This window comes from Trachypithecus francoisi, unplaced genomic scaffold, assembly GCF_009764315.1.
Source record: "Trachypithecus francoisi isolate TF-2019V2 unplaced genomic scaffold, Tfra_2.0 Lachesis_group13, whole genome shotgun sequence".
NCBI classification, from domain to species: domain Eukaryota; kingdom Metazoa; phylum Chordata; class Mammalia; order Primates; family Cercopithecidae; genus Trachypithecus; species Trachypithecus francoisi.
This window is the reverse complement of record NW_022681458.1, coordinates 51,532,381-51,554,908: the sequence shown is the minus strand read 5'-3', so window position 1 is coordinate 51,554,908 and position 22,528 is coordinate 51,532,381. Positions and strand designations below refer to the sequence as shown.

The window sequence follows — 22,528 nt, the reverse complement described above, 5'->3', positions numbered from 1 at the left end:
GAGCCTTTCTTACTACACTTTCCGTATAGTAAGTATACTATGCACAACATGCACTAAGTCGGTGGTTGAGAAATAGAACCACTCAAGGTGTTACAATGTTGAAAGTTTTGGCAGCAGTAAATAACTCTAATCAGTACCTCACATGTGAAGAGCCTCGTATTTTAAGAATGAATTTATTCCTTGTAAGTTAAAAGTTGTGAAATTAGGAGTGTTTCACAAGGGGCTGAAGGTAACATAAATTACTGAAGCTGAATGGGAGGGAGTAACAGATATGTGACTCCAAGAGTGAATGCCTAGCTTGGAAGTATTCTAATTCAGAACAGTTTCAACACTGCACTGGCCCAACAAAACACTGGCCCAAGCACTACTGCAAGTTTGTAGCCTTTGCATGTAAACAGCCTGCAAGAGGCAGAACTATGTAAATGTCACTGTTTTATTCCCAACATCTAACATACTACAGGCATATGGAGAGTTGACAAATGGGAAAACTTTAATAAGCATTCGTTAGTCGCCTTGATGTAGAGAACTGTTCTGTACAAAATAAAGAAAAAAATAAACTCCTGCCTTTGAGGAATATCTAATCTCATTTGGGGAGACAGCATTTATACATTAAAGACGAGACTTCAGTTCAAGAACAGAATTCTGAGGAAGGGTGGGAGGAGGACTGGAAAGTCTGCAGGAAGGAGATGTGGCTTCCCCTATCCTCAAAGATAGTACTTGGGTTTAAGTAGGGAACAGGGAAAAGGGTGCTGGGTGGAGATAAAGGCGAGGTGGTGTGTTTCAGCTTAAAGGAGGACTAGGAGTAGGAAATGAGCATGGGTGAGCCAAGGAGATTCACGTGATGGGAGAGGAAACTTCCTTGTATTAGTGAGAAATTAAGTCCATTGGGTAAAAACAGAGCTTTAAAAAAAGGTTTATATTAAATGTACCTCTCTTCCCCCCGAGACACTGTACTGTTGGCCACAGAAAATAGAAACCCTACAATAACTCCTTAGGTAAAGAAGTGGAGTATATGGATCATGAAAGAACTATGAAACTTTAAATGGCAAAATTTTCTGAATTCTTGGTCCTCTGACTTAGAGTCCTAGTGAATTTGAATACTATGTTCTTCCACGTTTCTATACCAGAGTAATGATTCTTTTCAGTGCTCGAAATTACATATACTGCTGCCTAGAACTTAATTCAGTGCATAGCACTTAACACTTTTATTAATTTATGCCTCCTACTTGTTCTAAAATGAAGTGGTTTTACTAAAGACTAATAGAAATTGAATCTGTAGGGGAGGAAAAAAAGCTCTTCTAGCCTCTTAGGTTTGTGACCAAGGCCTGTGAATCAAACTGATAAAAGAGTAATGGCATAAATAGAACAGATTTAAACACACATATGCACAGGAGTTTGCAAAAGAAATGTGACTCAAGGAGGTGGTTATAATTTGGGGCTTATCTATCAACTTAACAAAATGATAAAACGGGGAGAGGTTCTAGATGAGGTTTTCTTAACTAGTTGGTCAGAGCTCTTTTTCATTTTTCTGTGAGGATTTATATTATGGTGCTGGAGGAGTTGCTGCAGATTGAAGGTCAACATTCATGGTCATAAATAGGAGTGGCCAGATGAAGCCACCTGGTAGCCAGAGTGAAGCCCAGAAGGGCTTAGGGAAATACTTGCTTGTGTATGTGTGTGGTTTTTATCCTCTACCTGGAGGACCTGGTAAATAAGATGAAGTATTGATACCTGGACTTAAGACATCTATCACCTGTTCAACAGTTAGTCTATCATCTAATTGTTCAAAATCCTAAATTACTGTTGTCATTCTTAGATTATACTTCTCTTTCCTCAATTATAATCTGGAGATATAATAGAACACTTAATAATTAGATGTTAGTAGCTTTAGGAGACAATCTGGAGAGATAAGGAATGGAAATAACACAGAACATGTTCCATGTTCCAAGGAAGTTCTAGATGCTTTACATATAAAATCACAGTTTTTATTTTTCTGAGATGGAGTCTTTGCTCTGTCACCGAGGCTGGAGTGCAGTGGTGCGATCTCGGCTCACTGCAACTTCTCCCTCCCACGTTCAAATGATTCTCCTGCCTCAGCCTCCCTAATAGCTGGGATTACAGGCGTGTGCCACCACACCCAGCTGATTTTTTAATTTTTATTAGAGATGGGGTTTCACCATGTTGGCCAGGCTGGTCATGAACTCCTGACCTCAGGTAATCCACCCACTTCAGCCTCCCAAAGTGCTGGGATTACAGGTGTGAGCCCCCGTGCCCGACCAAAATCACAATTTTTAGATGACTGAGGTAGAGCCGTTTACAGATAAAATCATACCATACTGCTTTATTCAGGTTTATTAGAATCTCAAACATTGTCTCATTTCTTAACAAGGTTATTTTCTCTGCCTCTCTATTGAGAAATTTTGGCCCCAAGAGTGACCACATGGAGTCATCCTGAGCCCGTCCTGTCAGTGAGCAGCTGTACACTGTGTGTGCTCTAACTGCCTGAGGACGAAACCAAATTCTCCATTTCTAAGGACCCTATAGTAGTGTTCTTTTGGTGACCTTCATACTGACCAAAGTCATATTTACAGTATTTTGTAGCTTTTACTTTCTGGTGAAAGACAAAGAACATTACGTTTAAATTGTGTCCATTTCTGTTTGCCAGTTTAACCAATGTCATTGGATCCTGCTGTGAATTTATAGTCCAAGTGAATGATTCTCAATACTCCCAGTACAAAGACTTCCATTTACTGTCCAGTTTTCAGAGCCCTACAAGAAAGTATATTCTTTCTCAGTATCCATTATTAGAGAACACATAATGACAAACATGTTACTAGAAACTGAGTTATGTATATTTTTTATAAACTTATTTTTTATTTTTATTTTTTTTTGAGACTGAGTCTCACTCTATCACCCAGGCTGGAGTGCAGTGGCTCAATGCAAGCTCTGCCTCCCAGGTTCAAGCGATTCTCATGCCTCAGCCTCCTGAGTAGCTGGAATTACAGGCACCTGCCACCACACCTGGCTGATTTTTGTATCTTTAGTAGAGGCAGCGTTTCACCATGTTGGCCAGGCTGGTCTCGAACTCCTGTCCTCAGGTGATCTGCCCGCTTTGAGTTATGTTTTAATGAATTGGTATTTCTATTAATCACATCTACACTGAAATTGGAAAGACTGAAATTGGAAAAATTGGAAAGAAAAAAATATATATATGTATATATATGCATAAAACTTTTTGAAAGACCATAACATGGTTTTTATTATATATTTACATTAATTCAGGGTGAGACCAATTTTAAGCCATAACTTGAGATATAAGGCATCTTAGAAACCTGTGTAAAGGCTTAAGAATATGACATAAAATGGGACAATGGTAAAACAAACCATCTCTGTTAATCTAGTGTTTAAGATGGGCTTCTCGGGAGGTAGCAGCTTATGCGTTTACAGAGCAGATTTTAGAAGTTACTTTTTTTTTGGCTAGTTTTGTGTTTGGGTCCAGCTCATGTCCAAATTATGGCCTTTTTGTGATACCTTCCACTGGCATATTCCCAAGAAATTTACTCCTTTTGATGACACTGCACCCAGAATGGAGGAACACAGCTACAAAATTAACTACAAAGAATGGGCTAGCCAGGCATGATGGCTCACACCTATCATCCCAGCACTTTGAGAGGCCAAGGCAGAAGGATCAGTTAAGGCCAAGAGTTCATAACCAGCCTGGACAACATGGCAAGACCCTGTCTCTACAAAAAATATAAAAATTTACCTGGGCATGGTGGCATGTACCTATAGTCGCAAGTACTCGGAGGCTGAAGCCAGAGGACAGTTTGAACTCAGGAGTTTGTAAGGCTGCTGTGAGCCACAACTGGCCACTGTACTCCAGCCCAGGCGATGGACTGAGATCCTGGCTCTAGGAGGAAAAAAGGTGGGGAGTTGTAGTAAATCACATTTTTTCTTTGACGGACCCAACAGAAGCCCCAGTTGTTACTAGATCTCTTCCTGAGGATAGTGTCAGGGCTCATTCTATATTTTTAGTGCTTTGAGGCTTCAAATAACATTGAAACACATAAAGGGGCGTTCTTTTCGTTATGTATGACTGCAATGTGTATGTATGTGTCTGTGCATTGTGATTTGAGGGGTAGGGGTCAGAGGGAAAGGGAGTGGTGGGTGGAAGGGCACTGTTAGATGTTATTACTTACAGCCTGAATAAATTATATTCCCTTTCTCCTTTTGATTGTTAATTTTGGAAGCACTTACATTCTATGGACACAGGTTCCAAACACATAGTAGACACTCAATATAGACTGGTTGGATGGTTAAGGGATGCTCTGATAGTTTTTTGGTGTATCTTGAGAACTAAGGTATAAAAGGTTGATTTAAATATTTTTGAGAAACTGTGTTTTTTAAACATTTTATATTTCTGTAATTAGCCAGTTAAAATGACAAGAAGGCCAAAACACTTTTTCTAGTTGATCTGCAGCATTTAATGTATCACACCTTCAACTGATGACCATAGTAACTTCCCAAATAAGACTAAAAATTAATTCAGGATAGCTGATCACACCTGTTAAGGCTGTGTGTTAAGGCTAATCATAGCTGCCTAGCCACTGACTTGCATTAATGGCTAACATTGTTGAAACTTTATTTCCTCCTTATGAATCAACTATCTTATTAGAAGTGATTGAAAGTATACAAAGTCTGTTCTTCAGTGGTGTGCAGGCTTGTACTGTAATTGCCTTTTAAGTATTTAAAGTTCTGTATTGTAACTGCCTTTTAAGTATTTAAAAGTATTTAAACAGCTGCTACCATGAACAGTAGATGCTGCACATGAACCTTTTTGCCCCCCGGCCCTTACTTTAAGGATCATGCTTTTTTATTCATGATAAAACTTAAGAGGCTTCTGTGGGATGGAAACTATAGCATGAAAATCTGATTAACAAATATGTGGTGGCAGTTTACTAATCCCATTCAATTAAGGCAATTGCATCTTCTCAACATGCCACGAGCAATTCCATTAGATAGCTAGTTACTGGATCAGATGATTACCTAATTACATGAATATATCAGTGTCATTTTTCCCAACACAGGACTTGAAGGCTAGATTTGACAGCTAGTCCTGGAGCAGTAGTACCCAGAGACCTGTTTGGGAGACTGGGAAGGTCTGGGCCATCATGTTCTTGCTGATAGTCCAGAGATCAGGTCAAGGACAGGGGCAATGAGAAGAGAGAAACAGAGACCCTGGGAAGGAGCTATCTTGGTCTTTACTGGCAAGAATTAACTTCAAAGTTGGGACAGAGGTTCTATAAGTTCAAGAAAGAGAGAAAGTTAACACTTAAAAACATAGGCTGGACTGGATAAAGTACTGTTGGAGCACTGACAGCTCCATTCTTATTTGCCATGTGAACTCTGGGTCAGCAAGTGGAAGAGCTAGACCTATCTGCCTGTTTCATCTATTAGATGGGAAGAGATGATAAACAACATAAATTAGTAAGCAGATTTGATAAGTAACTGAAGAACGGTTGTTCTCTATACTTGATATGGCTAAACCATCTGAAGGTTAACAACATAAATATTTTACTATCTAGGTATTTTTGATGTCCTATACTCTAGAAATATGTGCAAATTAAAGTGTGGTGGGGATGAAGTATTACTAATCTGGTTCCTTGGATAAGGTTATAGATCCCTCTCCCTACTCTACCCTCCTTAGCTACAAGTTCAGGAACAGCACAATAAAGGACAGAAGACTCTCACATCCAATTTCAAATTGGTTTCTCATTTATTGCCATCATTCTAAATCAAAGCATTCTACCTGTTCCCAAAGGAAGTGACAGATAAATAAAGCCCTTTAACTGGCAACTGGAAGAACTAGAAGTAGGCTTTTGTTCTTCGGTAGGCCCAGAAGACTATGACCACTGAGTTGGGCTGGTTTTAGGCCGGGGCAGAAAGGAAGCAGCAGGCCTCACACTGGAATCCTCCAGCACCGGGAGCTAGTCTGCTCTGGATGCTGCCCATAGACAGTCTTTTTCAGATAAAATACATCAGTCCCCTGGATTTAGGTGCCCCAGAATGTTCTCAAAAACTGTTCTTATACTTTTAAAGTAAAAATTACAGTGAAATACAGTACACAGATGTTAAAGGTACGATCCAACATGTTTTAACAAACATATACCTCATTAACATACCAATTAAGATACAGAATATTTTTAATAGCCTAGAAAGTATTTCAGGGCCTCTTCCAAACAGTCCTTACTACCTCCCACCCAAAGGGAATCACTATTATGATTTCTATTCATAGGGTCACTATTGTCCAATCTTGAAATTCACATATGATCCATCTTTTTTATCTGGCTCAACATGTCTGAGATTCATCCATGTGGTCTGACATACCAATAGTTCAATCCTTTTTTTATTGTCAAGCTATATTCCATTTTAAGGATATCCCCAATTTGTTTATCCATTTGATTTGCCTACTGATGGACATTTGGGTTGTTTCCAGCTTTGGCTATTGTGAATAAAGAGGCTATGGATGTTGGTATACAGATTTTTAAAATACCTATGTTTCCATTTGTCTTAGATAGATATCTAGAGATGAAATGGCTGGTTCACAGGATAAGTGCATGGTTAACTTTTTAAGAAACAGAGTGCTGGGATTTTGATTGGACTTTTAGAATCCATTTGTCAATGTCTACAGAAAAGCCTGCTAGAATTTTGCTGAATATACAATTTCTTTAATTGATGGAGAGCTATCAGATTTTCTTCTTGTGCCAATTTTGGTAATTTGATATTGGCATAAAATTGTTTATATTATTCCTGTTTGCCTTTTAAATGTATATAGATGTCAATACCCATTACACATCTTAATATGTGACTTATTTTTCTTGATCAGTCTGTATAGAGATGTATCTATTAGATATTTTTAAAGAACCAGCATTCATTCTGTTGTCTCTATCATATGCTGATTTCTGTTCTTACCTATTTCTGTCTACTTATATTGGGTTTAATTTGCTTTTCTTTTTTAAGCTTAAGGTAAAAGCTTATATCACTGATTTAAACTTTTCTTCTTTTCTAAGCATTTAAATATATAAATTTATTTCTAAGCTCTAACTAATGGATTTCAAAATTCTGATGTTTCGGCTTTCGTTTAGTTGAAAATATATTTTAATTTCTCCTGTGATTATCTTCTTTGTCCCATGGGTTACTTAGAAATATGTTTAGTTTCCCAATATATGAGGCTTTTCTAGATATTTTACTATCTGGGGTGGTTGGAAAATATACTGTGTAATGTTTTAAGCCTTTGAAATCTGCTGAGACTATCAATAGTCTATCTTGGTGAATGTTCCATATGCAGTCGATAAGAATATGTAATAGTTGTTGGGTATAGTGTTCTGTGAATATCAACTCAAGTTGGAGCATAATGTTGTTCAGAATGCGTTATTATTTTTTCTTTGAATATTCTAGTAATGTTTTAAGTCTCCAGCTATGCTTCTGGGTTTCTTTGTCAGTTTTAAGTTGTGTATCTTTTATAGATAGCATATAGTGGGTGTATTTTTTTTTAAATAATACTGTTTTTCAGAGTAGTTTTAACAGAAAAATGGAGCAGGAAATACAGTGTTCCCACATATCCTGTGTACACACACACACGCAGCATCTCCCACTAGACACATCACAATCACCTGAAGTCCACATTATATTAGAGTTCATTCCTGGTGTTGTACAATCTATGGTTTTTGACAAATGTATGACAGAAATCTGTTATTAGTATCATATAGAATAGTTTCATTGCCTTAAAAATCTGTCTGTTCCACCTATTCATCTCAGCCTCTTCCATAACCCTTGGCAACCACTGGTCTTTTTACTGCCTCCAGAGTCTTGCCATTTCTAGAATGTCATATAGTTGTAATCATACAGCATGCACCCCTTTCAGATTGGCTTACCTTAGTAATGAGCATTTGCGGTTCCTCCATTTCTTTCCATGGCTGGCTTATTATTTTTTGAGATGGAGTCTTGCTCAGTCACCCAGGCTGGAGTAGAGTGGTGCAATCAATCTTAACTTACCACAACCTTCAATTCCAACTCCTGGGCCTGAGCGACCTCGGCTTCCTGAGTAGCTAAAACTGTAGGTGTGCACCACCATGCCTGGCTAATTTTTTTCATATTTAATTTTTTTGTAGAGACGGGGTCTTGCTATGTTGCCTAGGCTGGTCTTGAACTCCTGGGCTCAAGTGATACTTGCCTCAGCCTCCCAAAATGCTGGGATTGTAGGCATGAGCGACTATGCCCAGCCTAACTCATTTATTTTTAATGCTGAATGTATTCCATTGTTTAGATGTACCACAGTTTACTCATTCACCAAGAAGGACATCTTGCTTGCTTCTAAGTTTTCAAAGTTATGAATAAAGCTGCTACAGACATCCATGTGCAGATTTTTGCATGGATTTAAGCATTCAACTCACTGGGTTGAATACCAAGAAGTGTAACTGTTGGATCGTATAGTAAGAATATGTTTAGTTTTGTAAGAAACTGCCAAACTGTCCTCCCAAGATAACCATACCATTTTGCATTCTCACTAACAATGAATGAGAGTTCTGTTGCTTTTGCCATTATCTCACTGTTTAAATTTACAATTCCTGAATTACATGATGCTGAACATTTTTCCATACGTTTATGTACCATCTATATGTAAGAAGACTTCGGTGAGGTGTCTGTCCAGATCTTCTGCCCATTTTTCAATTAGCTTGTTCATATTTGTATTGCTGACTTTTAGAAGTTCTTGTATACTTTAGATAACAATTTTATCAAATATAGATAACAATCTTTTATCAAATATGCTTTTACAATATTTTCTCCCAGTCTGTAGCTTGTCTTCTCATTTTCTTGACCATGTCTTAAACAGAGCAGATTTTTAGTGAGCTCTCACTTATCAATTATTTCTTTAACACATCATGCCTTTGGCACTGAATCTAAAAGGTTGTCACCAAACCCAAGGTTATCCACATTGCCTCCTATGTTATCTTCTAGGAGTCCTATTTTATATTTAGGTCTGTGATCCATTTCAAATTAATTTTGTGAAGGATTTAAGATCTGTGTCCGGCTTTTTTTTTTTTTTTTTTTTGGCATATGGATGATTTGGTTGTTCCAGCACTCGTTGAAAAGACTATATATGTGTGGTTTGGATTTTTAAACTAGTCTGATCATCTCTGCCTTTCAATTGTTATTTTTAGTCCATTTTTCTTTCAGGTAATTATATATAGAAGGCTTTTTCATATGGTGGTTTTCTAATTGTCCCTCCCAACCCCCAATGTTCTTCCTTTCCTGTCTTCTTCTGGGTTAAACGTGTCTAATTCCTTTCCTCATAAGTCATACGTGCATTATCTCTTTAGTGGCTGCTGCTCTATTTTTAAAATCTTTTCCCTCCATTTTTCAGATTGGACACATTTATAGATTTATGTTCAAGTTCACTAATCCTATCTTTTCCAACATTCAGTAGTCCACACAATGAATTTTTCATTTCATGTCGTGTACATTTCAGTTATTGATTTTCCATTTTTATTTTAAAATTTCCATTTCTCTGAAATTCTTTTTTTGTTCACTAGTTTTTTCCTTTATTTTCTTGGGCATACTTAAATAGCTACTTTAAAGTTCTATTATTCATTTCTATTAAGAAATGCTGGGTCTTTTTTTTTTTCTTCCTTGATTATGGGTCAGATTTTCCTGCTTCTTTGTATGGCTAGTAATTTTTTAATTGAACGGTAGGCATTGTGAATAATAACTTGTAAGGCATCTGGCTTATGTTATCTTTCTTTAAATGGTATTGTTTTATTTCTTGTTAAAGGGGACTATTTCTGTTTGAACTTAGTCAAATGTGGTCCATAGGGTGGCTGCCTATTTTTGTAAATGAAGTTTTATTGGATATAGCCATGGCCATTTGTTTAATATTAATATATTATCTGGCTTCTTTTGTGCTATAATAGCAGAGCTGAGTAGTTGTGACATAGACCCTATGTGTCTTAGTCCATTCAGGATGGTATAACAAAATACCAGAGACTAGTATGGAGTATTTATTATGACTTAGTGTTTATCAGTAACAGATTTATTTCTCATGGTTCTGGAGGCTGGGAAGTCCAAGTTTAAGGCATGAGCATATATGGTATCTTGTGAAGGCCTGCTTTGTGGTTCATAGCTTTTCAGTGTGGCCCCACATGTCAGTAGGGGCAAGGGGAGCTCTCTGGGGTCTCTTTTATGAGAGCACTAATACTCTAATATCATCACCCAAAGCCCCCACCTCCAAATACCACCACGTTGGGGATTAGGTTTCAATATATGAATTTGGAGAAGCCACAAACATCCTAGCTCACAAGCCTAAGTCATAGCCCTTTAAGAAAACACTTGCCAACCCTTGCATAGGGTATGCTACTGATTCCTAAGGTGTCACATTTCTTGAGTAGTAACTAAATACAGAAGTGTTCAATGAGATTGCTCCACTCAGGCTGCAATTCCAAGGATTCTAAGTACTGTATAACTGCTGGTGTCACTGTTCAACCCTTAAGTCCTAGAGGAAGTAATCGTTTGCTAAGATTTTGCAGAGCCTCATCCTGGACATGCACATCCCAGTACCTTTGACAAGTCTCATGCAGATTTCTGCCTCTCTTCCCAATCTTGAACTCTATCTTATAAGTTTCAGCTGTTTTAGTAACCCAAACCTCTGTTCCATCAGAGTTGCCACTCTCTGACTCTCCTGGGGCTCAACTCCCATGGTAATGCTGGAAAATACCCCCAGGTAGAATCCCACAATGACCATCTGGGGGATTTAACATCTTGTGTTTTTCTTCTCTCAGGGATCACAATCCAGTGTTGCTTGTTGCTCTATGCCTGAAAATACATGGCAACATATATTTTGTCCAGTTTTAAAACTGGTTTTGGCAAATGCACAAATCTGGCACTAGTTACTTTGTTAGGGTAAGAAAAGGCTGTTTTTGCAAAACAAAAGGTCTTAAAAAACACAGAATATTCTGATGGTTCCACTGATGGTTCCACTCACAGCCTTTCATTTATCTGACACTCATTGAGTTCTCTAAGTAATTTTTTTCAGGTTAACCATGTCCAATTCCCTTAACCATCACTCACAGTAAAAAATAGACACTACAAAAAATCTTAACACGGTGATGATGAACAACCAAGACAGTCCCCATCTTCAGTTCCGGCTAGTAAGCAAGACAGACACCACATATATCTGTTTCCTTTTTAAAATTAACGTCTCTGAGTTTGCAGCATGAAGCAGGGCATACGGAACTAAAGGCAATTAAAAGCAGAAGACTGCCTTTCCTTTCTTACTCTCATATCACTCTTATTAGGGGTAGAAACAGATATAGTATTATGAGAAACTGGGTAGAATTTATAGAATAATATATGGTGGTAGACCTGGCAAACATCACCTCCTCTGGACACCTTTAATTACAAACTATTAAAAAAATGAATTAGATGCACGCAAGCTTTTGCCTTAAGATCAGTGGTTTCAGGCCAGGCACAGTGGCTCATGCCAGTAATCCAGGCACTTTGGGAGGCTAAGGTGGGCAGATCACTTGACCCCAGGAGTTCAAGACCAGCCTGGGCAAAATAGCAAAACCCTGTCCCTACAAAAAATTAGCCAGGCATGGTGGCTTGTGCCTGCAGGCCAGCTACCCAGTAGGCTGAGGTGGGAGGATCACTTGAACCCAGGAGGTCCAGGCTACAGTGAGCCATGACTGCATCCTTTACTCCAGCCCGAGTAACAGAGTAGAGTAAGACCCTGTCTCAAAAAAAAAAGTGTTTTCAGAAACAAATTTTAGAATTTTTAGAGCTATGTTTTTAGTCCCAAAACTAAGATACAGTCAGGGACCATTAATCTCATTCATAGAGATTACCTGTGCTTCTTACAGGTTAGTCCTCTTTAAAATGAAGTTGGTCTTATATTGTGTTAGTTATCCTTAAGTCCCTTAAGAGAAGTTCATTCTGTGATAACACACACTTGGGAGGCTTAGAAGGCACGTCACAAACATTGTCATCTATTTACTGACCAAACATCAAACAAGGGTAGGAATGATATATTTAGGAGGAAAAACCTTTAACTTTAATCTGAGCTTCTGTACAATTTCACAGGGAACAGTCAGAAGGAAAAACAGGTGGCTTTGCTATATGTAACCTATATTGTTTAGAAGTGGCACTAGAGTAAAGCAAACATTGTTTACTACTCTTTTAGTTGTAAATATGTGACCAGGGTTTTAAAGCCAGACTCTTACAGTAGTCGCAGGTCTGTAGGCTCATGAGGTTTCGGGAGGAACAAATTTTGATGTGCTTGTTTTGCTTGACAGTATAGATCAGGACTCAGCAAACATTTTCTGTAAAGGGTCAGACAGTAAATATTTCAAGCTTTGTGGGGCACATAGCCTGTCACAATTATTCACTTCTGCTGTCGTAGTATGAAATGCAGCCATGGACACATGTAAACACGTGAGCATGGCTGTATAAAAATAGGTAGCTGGAATTTGGCCCAATGGTTTGCTAACCCTTGGTATAGATAAATCTAAGCTAGCAAAAATTGAATTGTTTTCAGTTTTATAAAATTTGCAAGATCTTGAAAAACATGTTTTCCTATTTTGCAAGTTGCCATTTTTATTGAGTGATTATCTTTTTCTTCCACTGGTAAGATAAAGCTGTTTGTTTTTACCTCAGATTTCTTCCATGTGACCAAAGTGATGAAAGGATTTTTACATGCTACTCAATCATACACTATTTTGCATTCTATAACTTCAAAATGAAACCTACCTTCTCTTGACAGGTAAACACTACACGTGAAGAGTGGTGAAAGGGGAACATTGAATACTGAAGTGGCCTGGAGAGGGAAAGCACTGGTCAACATCACATGGACAAATTTCATTGTTTTCTAAAGATGGCCTGGAAGTAGTCTGCCACTGCTTCCTCCACAAACAGCTCTTCATAACATGGGCTGCATGAAATCAAAGCAAACTTTCCCATTTCCTACCATATATGAAGGTGAGAAGCAGCATGAGAGTGAAGAACCCTTTATGCCAGAAGAGAGATGTCTACCTAGGATGCCTTCTCCAGTTAATGTCAAAGAGGAAGTGAAGGAACCCCCAGGGACCAATATTGTGATCTTGGAATATGCACACCGCCTGTCTCAGGATATCTTGTGTGATGCCTTGCAGCAATGGGCATGCAATAACATCAAGTACCATGACATTCCATACATTGAGAGTGAGGGGCCTTGAGGCTGTAGGATGACAACACTTTGACTGTGGAGGTGCTAGTTTGAATACATGCGACAAAAGCAAAAACTGGTGTGAAAAAGTACAAATACTTATCTGGATTTAAAAATGTGTCTACGATAATGTCACTAGTATAAGAACACCTAGGATGAAATGTATTTTAAGTACTTCCATGTTAACAACAATTTCTCTCTGTTTAGTCTTAGATTTTAGTCATCTGAAGGGCTGAACAGAGGTCCTGTGATACCCAATAATCAACTGAATGTCATAGCACTTCTTCCTAAGTAATGGCATCACCAAAGAAAATGCTAAGGAATAAAAACTGCCCCAAATTCCAATGGTTATTTTAAAGGTTTTTAAAATGACAATTTTGTTAATTTATACCCAAAAAAGTCCAGACATGAAAAGGGCTTTTCTAAAATTTCTTGGCTCGGGAATGGCACTCAAATCATAGTGATTAACAGTAAGTCTTTGTCAAGGATCTCTCCTTCTTGACACAAATGAACCCTGTCTTTAATAAGATATTTATTTTTGTAGATGAGAAGTGTAACTATCACCTTGGACCTCAGGGCCCTAACTAATTACAGCTGTTATTGGACAACTCAGACTTTGCCGACTTTGTGCCTAAAGCCATCTTAAAGATAACAGTTTATAGAAGCCATGACATTAGTGTTTATTGCATTGAATTAAGAAGCCCAGTGATATAACTATACAAGAAAACAAGTATGGGTACCGTTTATAAAGAGCAATCCAGTGAATCTTAAAAATAACAGAAACTTAAGTCTGCAAGGTAGAAAGTTTCAGTTTTGTGTGTTTATTAAGCTTTACTGTCTCAGAGGTACAGAGAGCTGGAATATGGGCATTTATTCCCAGTTTTTTCTTGACTAGTGAGGTGGTCGCCATTAAAATTACTGAGACCAGATGATGCATGAAGATTTACAGTTGTATTGCAAAACGGAAAAGATAAAACTGTCCTCTGAGGAGAGTACTCGTTTTCTGGGTTTTTGTTATTTTTTAGTGGTAACACAAGCCTATAGGGCATTTATAGTCACCTATTATACCGTTTCCATAAGCCTAGCTACCTTTTAGGAAAGCTATTTTTTCTTTTTCATTTTTACTGTCACGGCACATACACACCTTTTTGTTTTAAAGGATTAAGTACTGTTTGAAGATCAGTGGTAAAAGAAAATTTAGAAGGGGGAAGAAGAAATTAAGACATAACTTGTTGGAAAATTAAGAGTTGACTTTCTAGAATTATCTTTTCATCAAGATTTGGTACACTATGAGTTTAAATGGAAAGGAAATTATTTAAGCCTGTGTGTGTTAGATCCACAATACACCACTAGTATTGAAAATATAAAGGTTAAAAAAAGGCTTATTACCTCTTTAATGAGATAAATATGTATTTGTCTTGTAAGCAGGCAGAAAATCTACCTCTAATTTTAACACTAATACTTTGAAACCCACAATCAAATAGAGTGAATTCTCCAAGTTGCATGAGCAAGGAAAACATTATTTGAAATATGTCATATTTCAGTTGCCTTTGGACACGTTATCATTCAACTCTAATTTTACCAAGTCCCGGGATTTGTACTGTCCCATTGTACTTGCAATCTACGATTTATATAATAGAAAAACAACCAAACCCATTCATACAAGGATCTGAAGTTATAAGGTTAAGGGCAGAAAGTTTCCCATAAGTATAAAACATTTCCAGGTCATGAAGAGTAGTTTAGGTTCAGTGACAAAAGCATAGGTGTGGTTGTTTTTCGTTCATTTTGCATCTCACGCCAAGACATTTTTTGCTGCAAGGTCATTTGCTGCTTAAAATGTACGATTAGGTATATAAAATAAGTACAATGGTGAAAACACAAAGCCACATAAAGCAGCATGTCCCACTAAATTTTTCAGTGTACATAGGGACAGAGACAAGTGAGTTTTGGTTGTATCTAAATATTTTAATTTCAGGTTCCTTCTGTGCCCTGGGCCACTATTTCCCAGGGGTGTAACAGGGAATGCCTGCCAGATCCATATCAGCTAGAAGTCTGATCTCTGTTGCTGCCCTTCCTCAGCAACTATGGCAGTATAGTTTTATCACCAAGCACCATTCCCTTGTCCCTGAATCACATTTTAATAGAGTACGATATTTTGTGTACAATATTTCCAAAAAACTTACGTCTGAAATATATGCTGTATTATATGTCAACCCATGACATACATGAACTACAAGGCTTGAATAATCAGTGAGCTAGTGGATAAATCAAGACAGGAATAGATGGGAGAAAGATGAACAAACAAATGAATTAAAAAAGATGAATAAATGAATAAGAGATGAATAAACAAATTTACATTACATGTGACAGTTATCACGATATAGGTTGGCATTCATGACAAGATGGATGAGAATATCACTAATAGGATATTAGCCTTCTTTCATGGGTTTTACTTCAATTTGAAGGTCTTCCATGAACAATAAAATAGAGTAGAAGGACAGTCTGAGAAGGCAGGAGACATATAAAACAGATGACTGAAATCTGAAAGACTATCTCCTGGAAAGGGAAACATTTGGAACATCCAATGTAAGGGCAAATGGGCTTCTACCAGCACAACAAAGAACCTCCAGGTGGCAACTGTTGAAGCAGGTTATCAGAGAAAATAAATGTGCAAATTCCTTATTTACAACAACTCAACCCCACAAATATGCTTCACTGCTGCCTTCCCCAGTTGTCTCTTACGTACTTTTGTTACCTTTCAGTTACATGCCTTTGATCCTAAAATTCTCTACTTTTGTTGCCTTATCAGTTTGCAATCTGCCTGTGGTTATTAGCACTTAAAGCACAATTTTCAAGGGGACAAAAATAATTATCACCTCAGTCCCAAAAAAATAATTTGTCAAACTGCCTTATTAGTATTAAAAACAGACACACTGAACGAAGTAGCATGATACGCATATATTCTACTCAGTATCATTGGCCTTTTATTAGATGGGGAAACTACACTTTTGTATTACATAGTTTTAGAAATCAAAAGTTAGAGACTCTTTATAAGTAATGTCAAGGAACAGTAATTTAAAAACAAAGTTCTAACAAATACATTGTTTGCTTAATCACAATGACCTCATCTTGTATTTGAATGACTAAATAGGACATGTCTTCCTTGGAGCTATGGGCATTAGTTCAGAAGTACTACCTGCATCTTAATTTTCAAAACTCAAGTTTTATTAGCAAATCCTCTTCTCTGTAAGACTTAGCTATGAAGTGGTATATTTTTTCCAAATATTTTTCTGAAAACATTTGTTGTTGTAACTGCACAATAAAAGTCCAGTTGCAATTAAGTAGTGTGAGTTCTTATTTAACTGAAGCAAATGCTTTCTGACATTGTGTACTTTGAATTTTTTAACAATATAAAAGACATTTTCTGCATTGTTAATAAATACAGAAAACAAAAATCCATTTATACAAATAATTTCTTAGATCATTCAGGTCCAATTTAGGATCTTTAAGAGTATAAACGTAAAGGTATCCAATATCATGGCATCTTTATTCCAGATCTGTTACTGAATTATTTGAAAGAAAAATGCTTCACGTAAAACGGAGTAAGAACTGAGAAAACATAAAGCAGTACCTTCTGGGCTGCCATTTCCTCATCTATGAGAAGGGTGCAGGACATGATCTTTAATGTCTTTTTCAGTTCTGTTGGCTTTTTGTTCTTACAAACCTGAAGTTCTCTTAGTTTCTAAAGAGTATGGGATGAAGGAGAAACTATAACAAGTTACAAAAAATTTATTTTGTTTATAAACAAAAATTACAAACAAAAAATTATAAATTTTGTCTATTTATAAACTTACTTTTAAAATTAAACAAAAATTACAAACAAAAAACAAAATCATAAATTTTATTTTGTTAATTTATAAACTTACCTTTATTTTAAAAATTATTCTTGCCTAGAACTTTAAGATTCTGAGTCTGGAATACCTTTTAGTTCTTTCATACCTTAAAAAGTACTTATTTCATTAACAATATCAATTATTGAATGTATCTTTTGAATGAAAGTCTTCTTGCTTTCAATTAACTTTTTTCTCCTGACTTGAACCTTGTTTGTAAGGATAATTATCACACAAAAGTCTTATGTAAATTATAAAAAAAAAGAGTGTCTCTAAGAGATTGGAGATTCCTAATTTCTCATTATACCAGATTAACAAATATCACAAATAACACGAAAATAATGCTTTCAGTTTCACCATGGGATGGTATTCTGATTATTTTAGGGAAGACCAAGTCTGAGTTAATACTGAAGAGGGACGTTAATAAAAATCTTTTCCCTTTGGTTTCTAATATTTATAAAAGGAGCTCTAATGTTTATAAAAGGAGCTCTTCTGCTACAGTAACTCAGTTACTTTAAAACACTCACATATGGAGAAAATTCTATGAGGCATTAACACAGTATCCAAAACAATTTTCAGGGTCTTTATTTTTTATATTCTATACCTGATTTCATCAACATACAAGCCACTACCAAAAGCCAAAGATCCCATTTCAACTAGATATACTACTCTAGAGAATCTCTAAAGACCTTCACATTTTTCCATCTTCTAAAGCAGGGATTGACAAACTTTTTCTGACAAAAACCAGACAGTAAATAATTAGGCTTTGTAGACTTTACCTTCTCTATTGCAACTACTCATTTCAAAGCAGTCACAGATAATGTATAAACAGATGAGTATAGCTAGTTCCAATAAAGCTTTATTTGTGAACTCTGACATTTCATATACTTTCATGTTATGAAATATTAGTCTTTGATTTCTTTTCCCAACCATTTAAAAATGCAGAAACCATTCTTAGCTTGCAGGGTATATAAAAACAGGCAGCAGGCTGGATTTGGGCCACATGCTGTAGATTGCCAACCCATGCTACAAAATACACCTTAAAAGCCTGTCACTTCAAAATTTCAAATCATTGCTTCCCAAAGACTTAAAGTGATTATTCAAATCTTCATCAGTAACTTCTTTTAGATCAGCTGGTTTCCATTTTGGACTCTGGTCTTTATCAATTAAAACTGTCAAGAGAAGATACAAATGTTAGTACTATTTTTTTTTCTAATATTACCAGATTTTACTTACTGAATTGACAGAAATTCTTATACTAGGCACATTTTTCTATAATACTTTTTTCCTGCAAAGTTTTTATATGTTTTCTATTTTTATTTTAAATTAAACCTCCAGGGATGGACAGCAATATACTTTTGATGACTGGGTGGATATTTTCTAACTTCCTAAGCCTCATGTCTTAGCTTTAATAAAGCCTACTAAATTAATTCAGTGGTTTAAACAATAGAATTCTTTTTTTCTTTTTTTTTTTTTTTTGAGACGGAGTCTCGCTCTGTCGCCCGGGCTGGAGTGCAGTGGCCGGTTCTCAGCTCACTGCAAGCTCCGCCTCCCGGGTTTATGCCATTCTCCTGCCTCAGCCTCCCAGTAGCTGGGACTACAGGCGCCCACCACCACGCCCGGCTAGTTTTTTGTATTTTTTAGTAGAGACAGGGTTTCACCGTGTTAGCCAGGATGGTCTCGATCTCCTGACCTCGTGATCCACCCGTCTCAGCCTCCCAAAGTGCTGGGATTACAGGCTTGAGCCACTGTGCCTGGCTAGAATTCTTTTTTTCTTCTTGAAAAAAAATTGCATATGAAACCTCCACATTACAAAACAGCTAAAACCACTGGTTTAAAGTAAAGGCAGGGGAGGGCAGAGGGACCAGGTATGCCTTCTAACCTCCTCCACACTGAATTTTGGGAGGAAATTAATTGCTTAAGGTAGACAAAAGGGGACTTCATGCATAATTAAATGTGGATACTGTTGTTCTGCTGAATCCTCCAGTTCAGACAGCTATGGATTTAAAAAAAATCAGGTTATCATGAAACCTTCTAGTTCTCCTATTTCAGTGTAGTCATCACTTATTATAGCCACATAGTATCCCCACAGGATTATGAGGCAATCTGTAACTTCTAAAAAAAAAGGGGGGAGGAATGTCCAGTATACTTTAGTTATACAAACGTTATCATTTGGGAGACTGGGAGGAAGGTATGCAAGATCTCTATATTATTTCTTACAACCGCATGAATCTACAATGATCTCAAATTTTTAAAGTTATGGTTGTGGCAGCAAATTTCAACCATGCTTAAAATGCACATAATTCTTGTGAAGAATGGAAATATTTAAATGTGCAAACTATAGTGAATTAGAAAAACCTAATTTAGCATTTAAAGGCTAAAATAGTTAAAGAAGCAGTATGGGAACCAAGGAAGAAGGCTGCCTTGGTAGGTAGAGGGAAGCTTTTACACACAATTAAATGCAGATACTGGAGGTTTTGTTTTTGAGATTTAACTGCCTACTATGAGATTCTGGTATCAGATCAGTGGGATATTGAATACTGATGTTCTGACCCCTACTATTTGAAAGTTTTATATTCCATGGACAGTATAAATGAAGAACAACCCTGGCACATTCTTTCCACAGAATCCCTTTCACTGTTAAGTCTTTTGGTCAATACTACCTGTCTCCTTGAGATCCCACTGAAGGACCAGAGGAAAGAGACTATTAATCAAATTTGTTATTTTATTTCAAGCTAACAATTTTTTTACTAGAATAGATATAACATAAGTTTGTGCCATGTAGGCAGCTCAGGTTTTGCAAGTCTCCTGAGATAGCACTACATGGAGTTTGAGTGAGTATCCAGCTACAGTAAGATAGTCTTTTTTTTTCCTTCTATAACCAGAAAGTAATTTGTTCTAGATGTTAACAGTAAGAATTTTTAACAATGGTTAAATTTGCTAACTTACTTTAACTTGCTAATGTGTTTTTATTATTAGCAAACTGCAGCAAACATTTGCCTATGTAAGAACACTACAGTTTTCACTCTCAAGAACAGACACTGCTTTCTGAAAGAGGTGGCAATATACTTGCTCTTCATTAAAAAACAGCATAGGCCAGGCCCGGTGGCTCACGCCCGTAATCCCAGCACTTTGGGAGGCCAAGGCGGGCAGGTCACGAGGTCAGGAGATCGAGACCATCCTGGCTAACATGGTGAAACCCCGTCTCTACTAAAAATACAAAAAAAAGCTACTAGTCCCAGCTACTTGGGCGGCTGAGGCAAGAGAATGGTGTGAACCCGGGAGGTGGAGCTTGCAGTGAGCTGAGATTTTGCCACTGCACTCCAGCCTAGGTGACAGAGCAAGACTCCATCTCAAAAAACAAAACAAAAAAAGTAGCATAATAAGCACTTCCTTTATGAATCTGAACTTTGATGCTGACTGGTTTCAACATTTTTTCCTCAAAATAACAGTATTTATCTAAAAACATATCTTTCTTTTAAAGAAGGGCTATTATAACATATAATGAATACTTTAACAACATAACCCTGTATGCTTACAGGTCCTCTAAAATCAGAGGTCTAGGCTGTAATCCACATGCAGCAAGAATGTGCAGAGAATTCGTGAGGAAAACGCCTATGTTACTTAGTTTCTACAAGACACACTGCCATCTCCTCTGATCAACTCCATGTGCTGAATCCTAAAAAGATTTCAATCAAGTCCTTATTTCTGATATTGTATCATGTCAGAAATGAAAATAACTCCATGAAGAGTGATTGTCTATCAAAGCTTAAGAGCTCAGAGAACATAACATAACCTTTTATTAAGATAAAAAAATATATCCAGGCTGGGCACCGTGGCTCACGCCTATAATCACAGCACTTTGGGAGGCCGAGGTAGGCAGATCACATGAGATCAGGAGTTCGAGACCAGCCTGGCCAGTATGGTGAAACCCCGTTTCTACTAAAAATACAAAAATCAGCCAGGCATGGTGGCACGGGCTGGTAATCCCAGCTACTCAGGAGGCTGAGGAATGAGAGAATCACTTGAACCAGGGAGGTGGAGTTTGTAGTAAGCCGAAACTGCAGCACTGCACTCCAGCCTGAGCTACAGTGCAAGACCCTGTCTCAAAAAAAAAAAAAAAAAAAAAAAAAAAAATTTATCCAGAGTCTGCACTGCTATAGTAAAATAATAAAAACAGGAACATTAGATATGCAAAATACATGGAGAGGGAACAACTCATTTTATACAACATAAATAACAGCTTTTTATAGGGCTAAGAGTAACACATACAAAGGAATTATTGCAAGTTTGCTAGAAAAAACAGTCAAGCACTTCACTTTTTCTAAATCTGCTGACACTGGAGATAATAAGCAAAATGGAAAGTATTAATAAGACAATGTGCAGATGTTACTAATGATGTCATACAGTCTTTTTCCCCAGCAATGTTTAACTGCTGAGGTACAGGCAGGTGGAAAGTAGGGTTAGTCCACTGGTCAGTTTTGCCAGGCCAGCACAAAAGAGGGAGAAAGGGAAGGGGATTTGAGGGCTTTCTGTAAGGGAATAAATGCATGTTTCAAAGGCCACAGCAGCAGGATGGCAGCAGGATGAGTTTACAAGCTCAATGCTGCACTTATAAGAGGTAGTCCATGATTGTAGGGGCAGGATTACCTTATATATAAATTAGGGAACAGTGGCCAAGTTATGTGAATTTTTACAACAATTATCAGTTTCAAAGACTGATCCTCCTTTTCATATCCCAGATGGTAACATATTTTTTAAAAACATACACAATTTTTCAACCTTCATAAAAGTTTAACATTCACTACTAAAACAACTATGGGTTGAATATTCTTTATCTGAAATGCTTGGGATCAGAAGTGTTTCAGGTTTGTTTTTTGTTGTTTGTTGTTTTCAGATTTTGGAATATTTGCATTATACTTACAGTCCAATGAACATTTCCTTTGAGTGTCATGTTGGTACTCAAAAAGTTTCAGATTTTGGTACATTTTGGATTTTACGATTTGGGATGCACAATCTGTATCTTCTTTAATTAACAGCATATGCTCACAAATCCCATTTCCCCAAAATGGTAAGTTCCCATTTGCCACTTACCAGCTCTAACGCCTTCATGAAAGTCATGACCTCTCTGAAAGAAAATTGAGATTAAATGGGGATAATTTCTGGGTATCCTTATTCTGGGTTATCTTGTCTCTCCTCTATTCACTTCAGCCTTCCACTCCCACGGCCACAACCTGAATCATGACATTCAGAGACTGAACCACCTCTGATAGCCCACTTTCTGATCACCACCTCCTAATCTTATTTGCTCAAGTATCTCCACTGCTACAAATCCTTGATCTTACTGAGGTCCACTGATCCTATGACTTTTTCCCCATCTGGG

At 37.2% G+C, this 22,528-nt stretch overlaps 2 protein-coding genes across 8 annotated transcripts in view; one reads left to right on the top strand and one right to left on the bottom strand.

Annotated features, from left to right (window-relative positions):
* CUNH2orf88 (chromosome unknown C2orf88 homolog) overlaps positions 1-16,596 on the top strand; it is a 68,242-nt gene extending 51,646 nt beyond the window's left edge. For 4 of the 6 annotated variants that reach the window (XM_033230858.1, XM_033230857.1, XM_033230856.1 and 1 more), the window contains one exon: positions 12,815-16,596. In XM_033230858.1, the coding sequence (XP_033086749.1) occupies positions 12,978-13,265 (288 nt within the window). In that variant the 5' untranslated portion in view covers positions 12,815-12,977 and the 3' untranslated portion in view covers positions 13,266-16,596. The remainder of the gene's footprint in view (positions 1-12,814) is intronic. The other 2 variants (XM_033230853.1, XM_033230854.1) reach the window with 1 other exon arrangement.
* A 1,111-nt stretch (positions 16,597-17,707) lies between these two features.
* The window catches only part of HIBCH (3-hydroxyisobutyryl-CoA hydrolase), a 117,433-nt gene continuing 112,612 nt past the window's right edge, over positions 17,708-22,528 (bottom strand). For both annotated transcript variants that reach the window (XM_033230851.1, XM_033230852.1), the window contains exons 13-14: positions 22,240-22,273; positions 17,708-18,317 (exon numbers count right to left, since the gene is read on the bottom strand). In XM_033230851.1, coding sequence (XP_033086742.1) covers positions 18,202-18,317; positions 22,240-22,273 — 150 coding nt within the window. In that variant the 3' untranslated portion in view covers positions 17,708-18,201. The remainder of the gene's footprint in view (positions 18,318-22,239; positions 22,274-22,528) is intronic.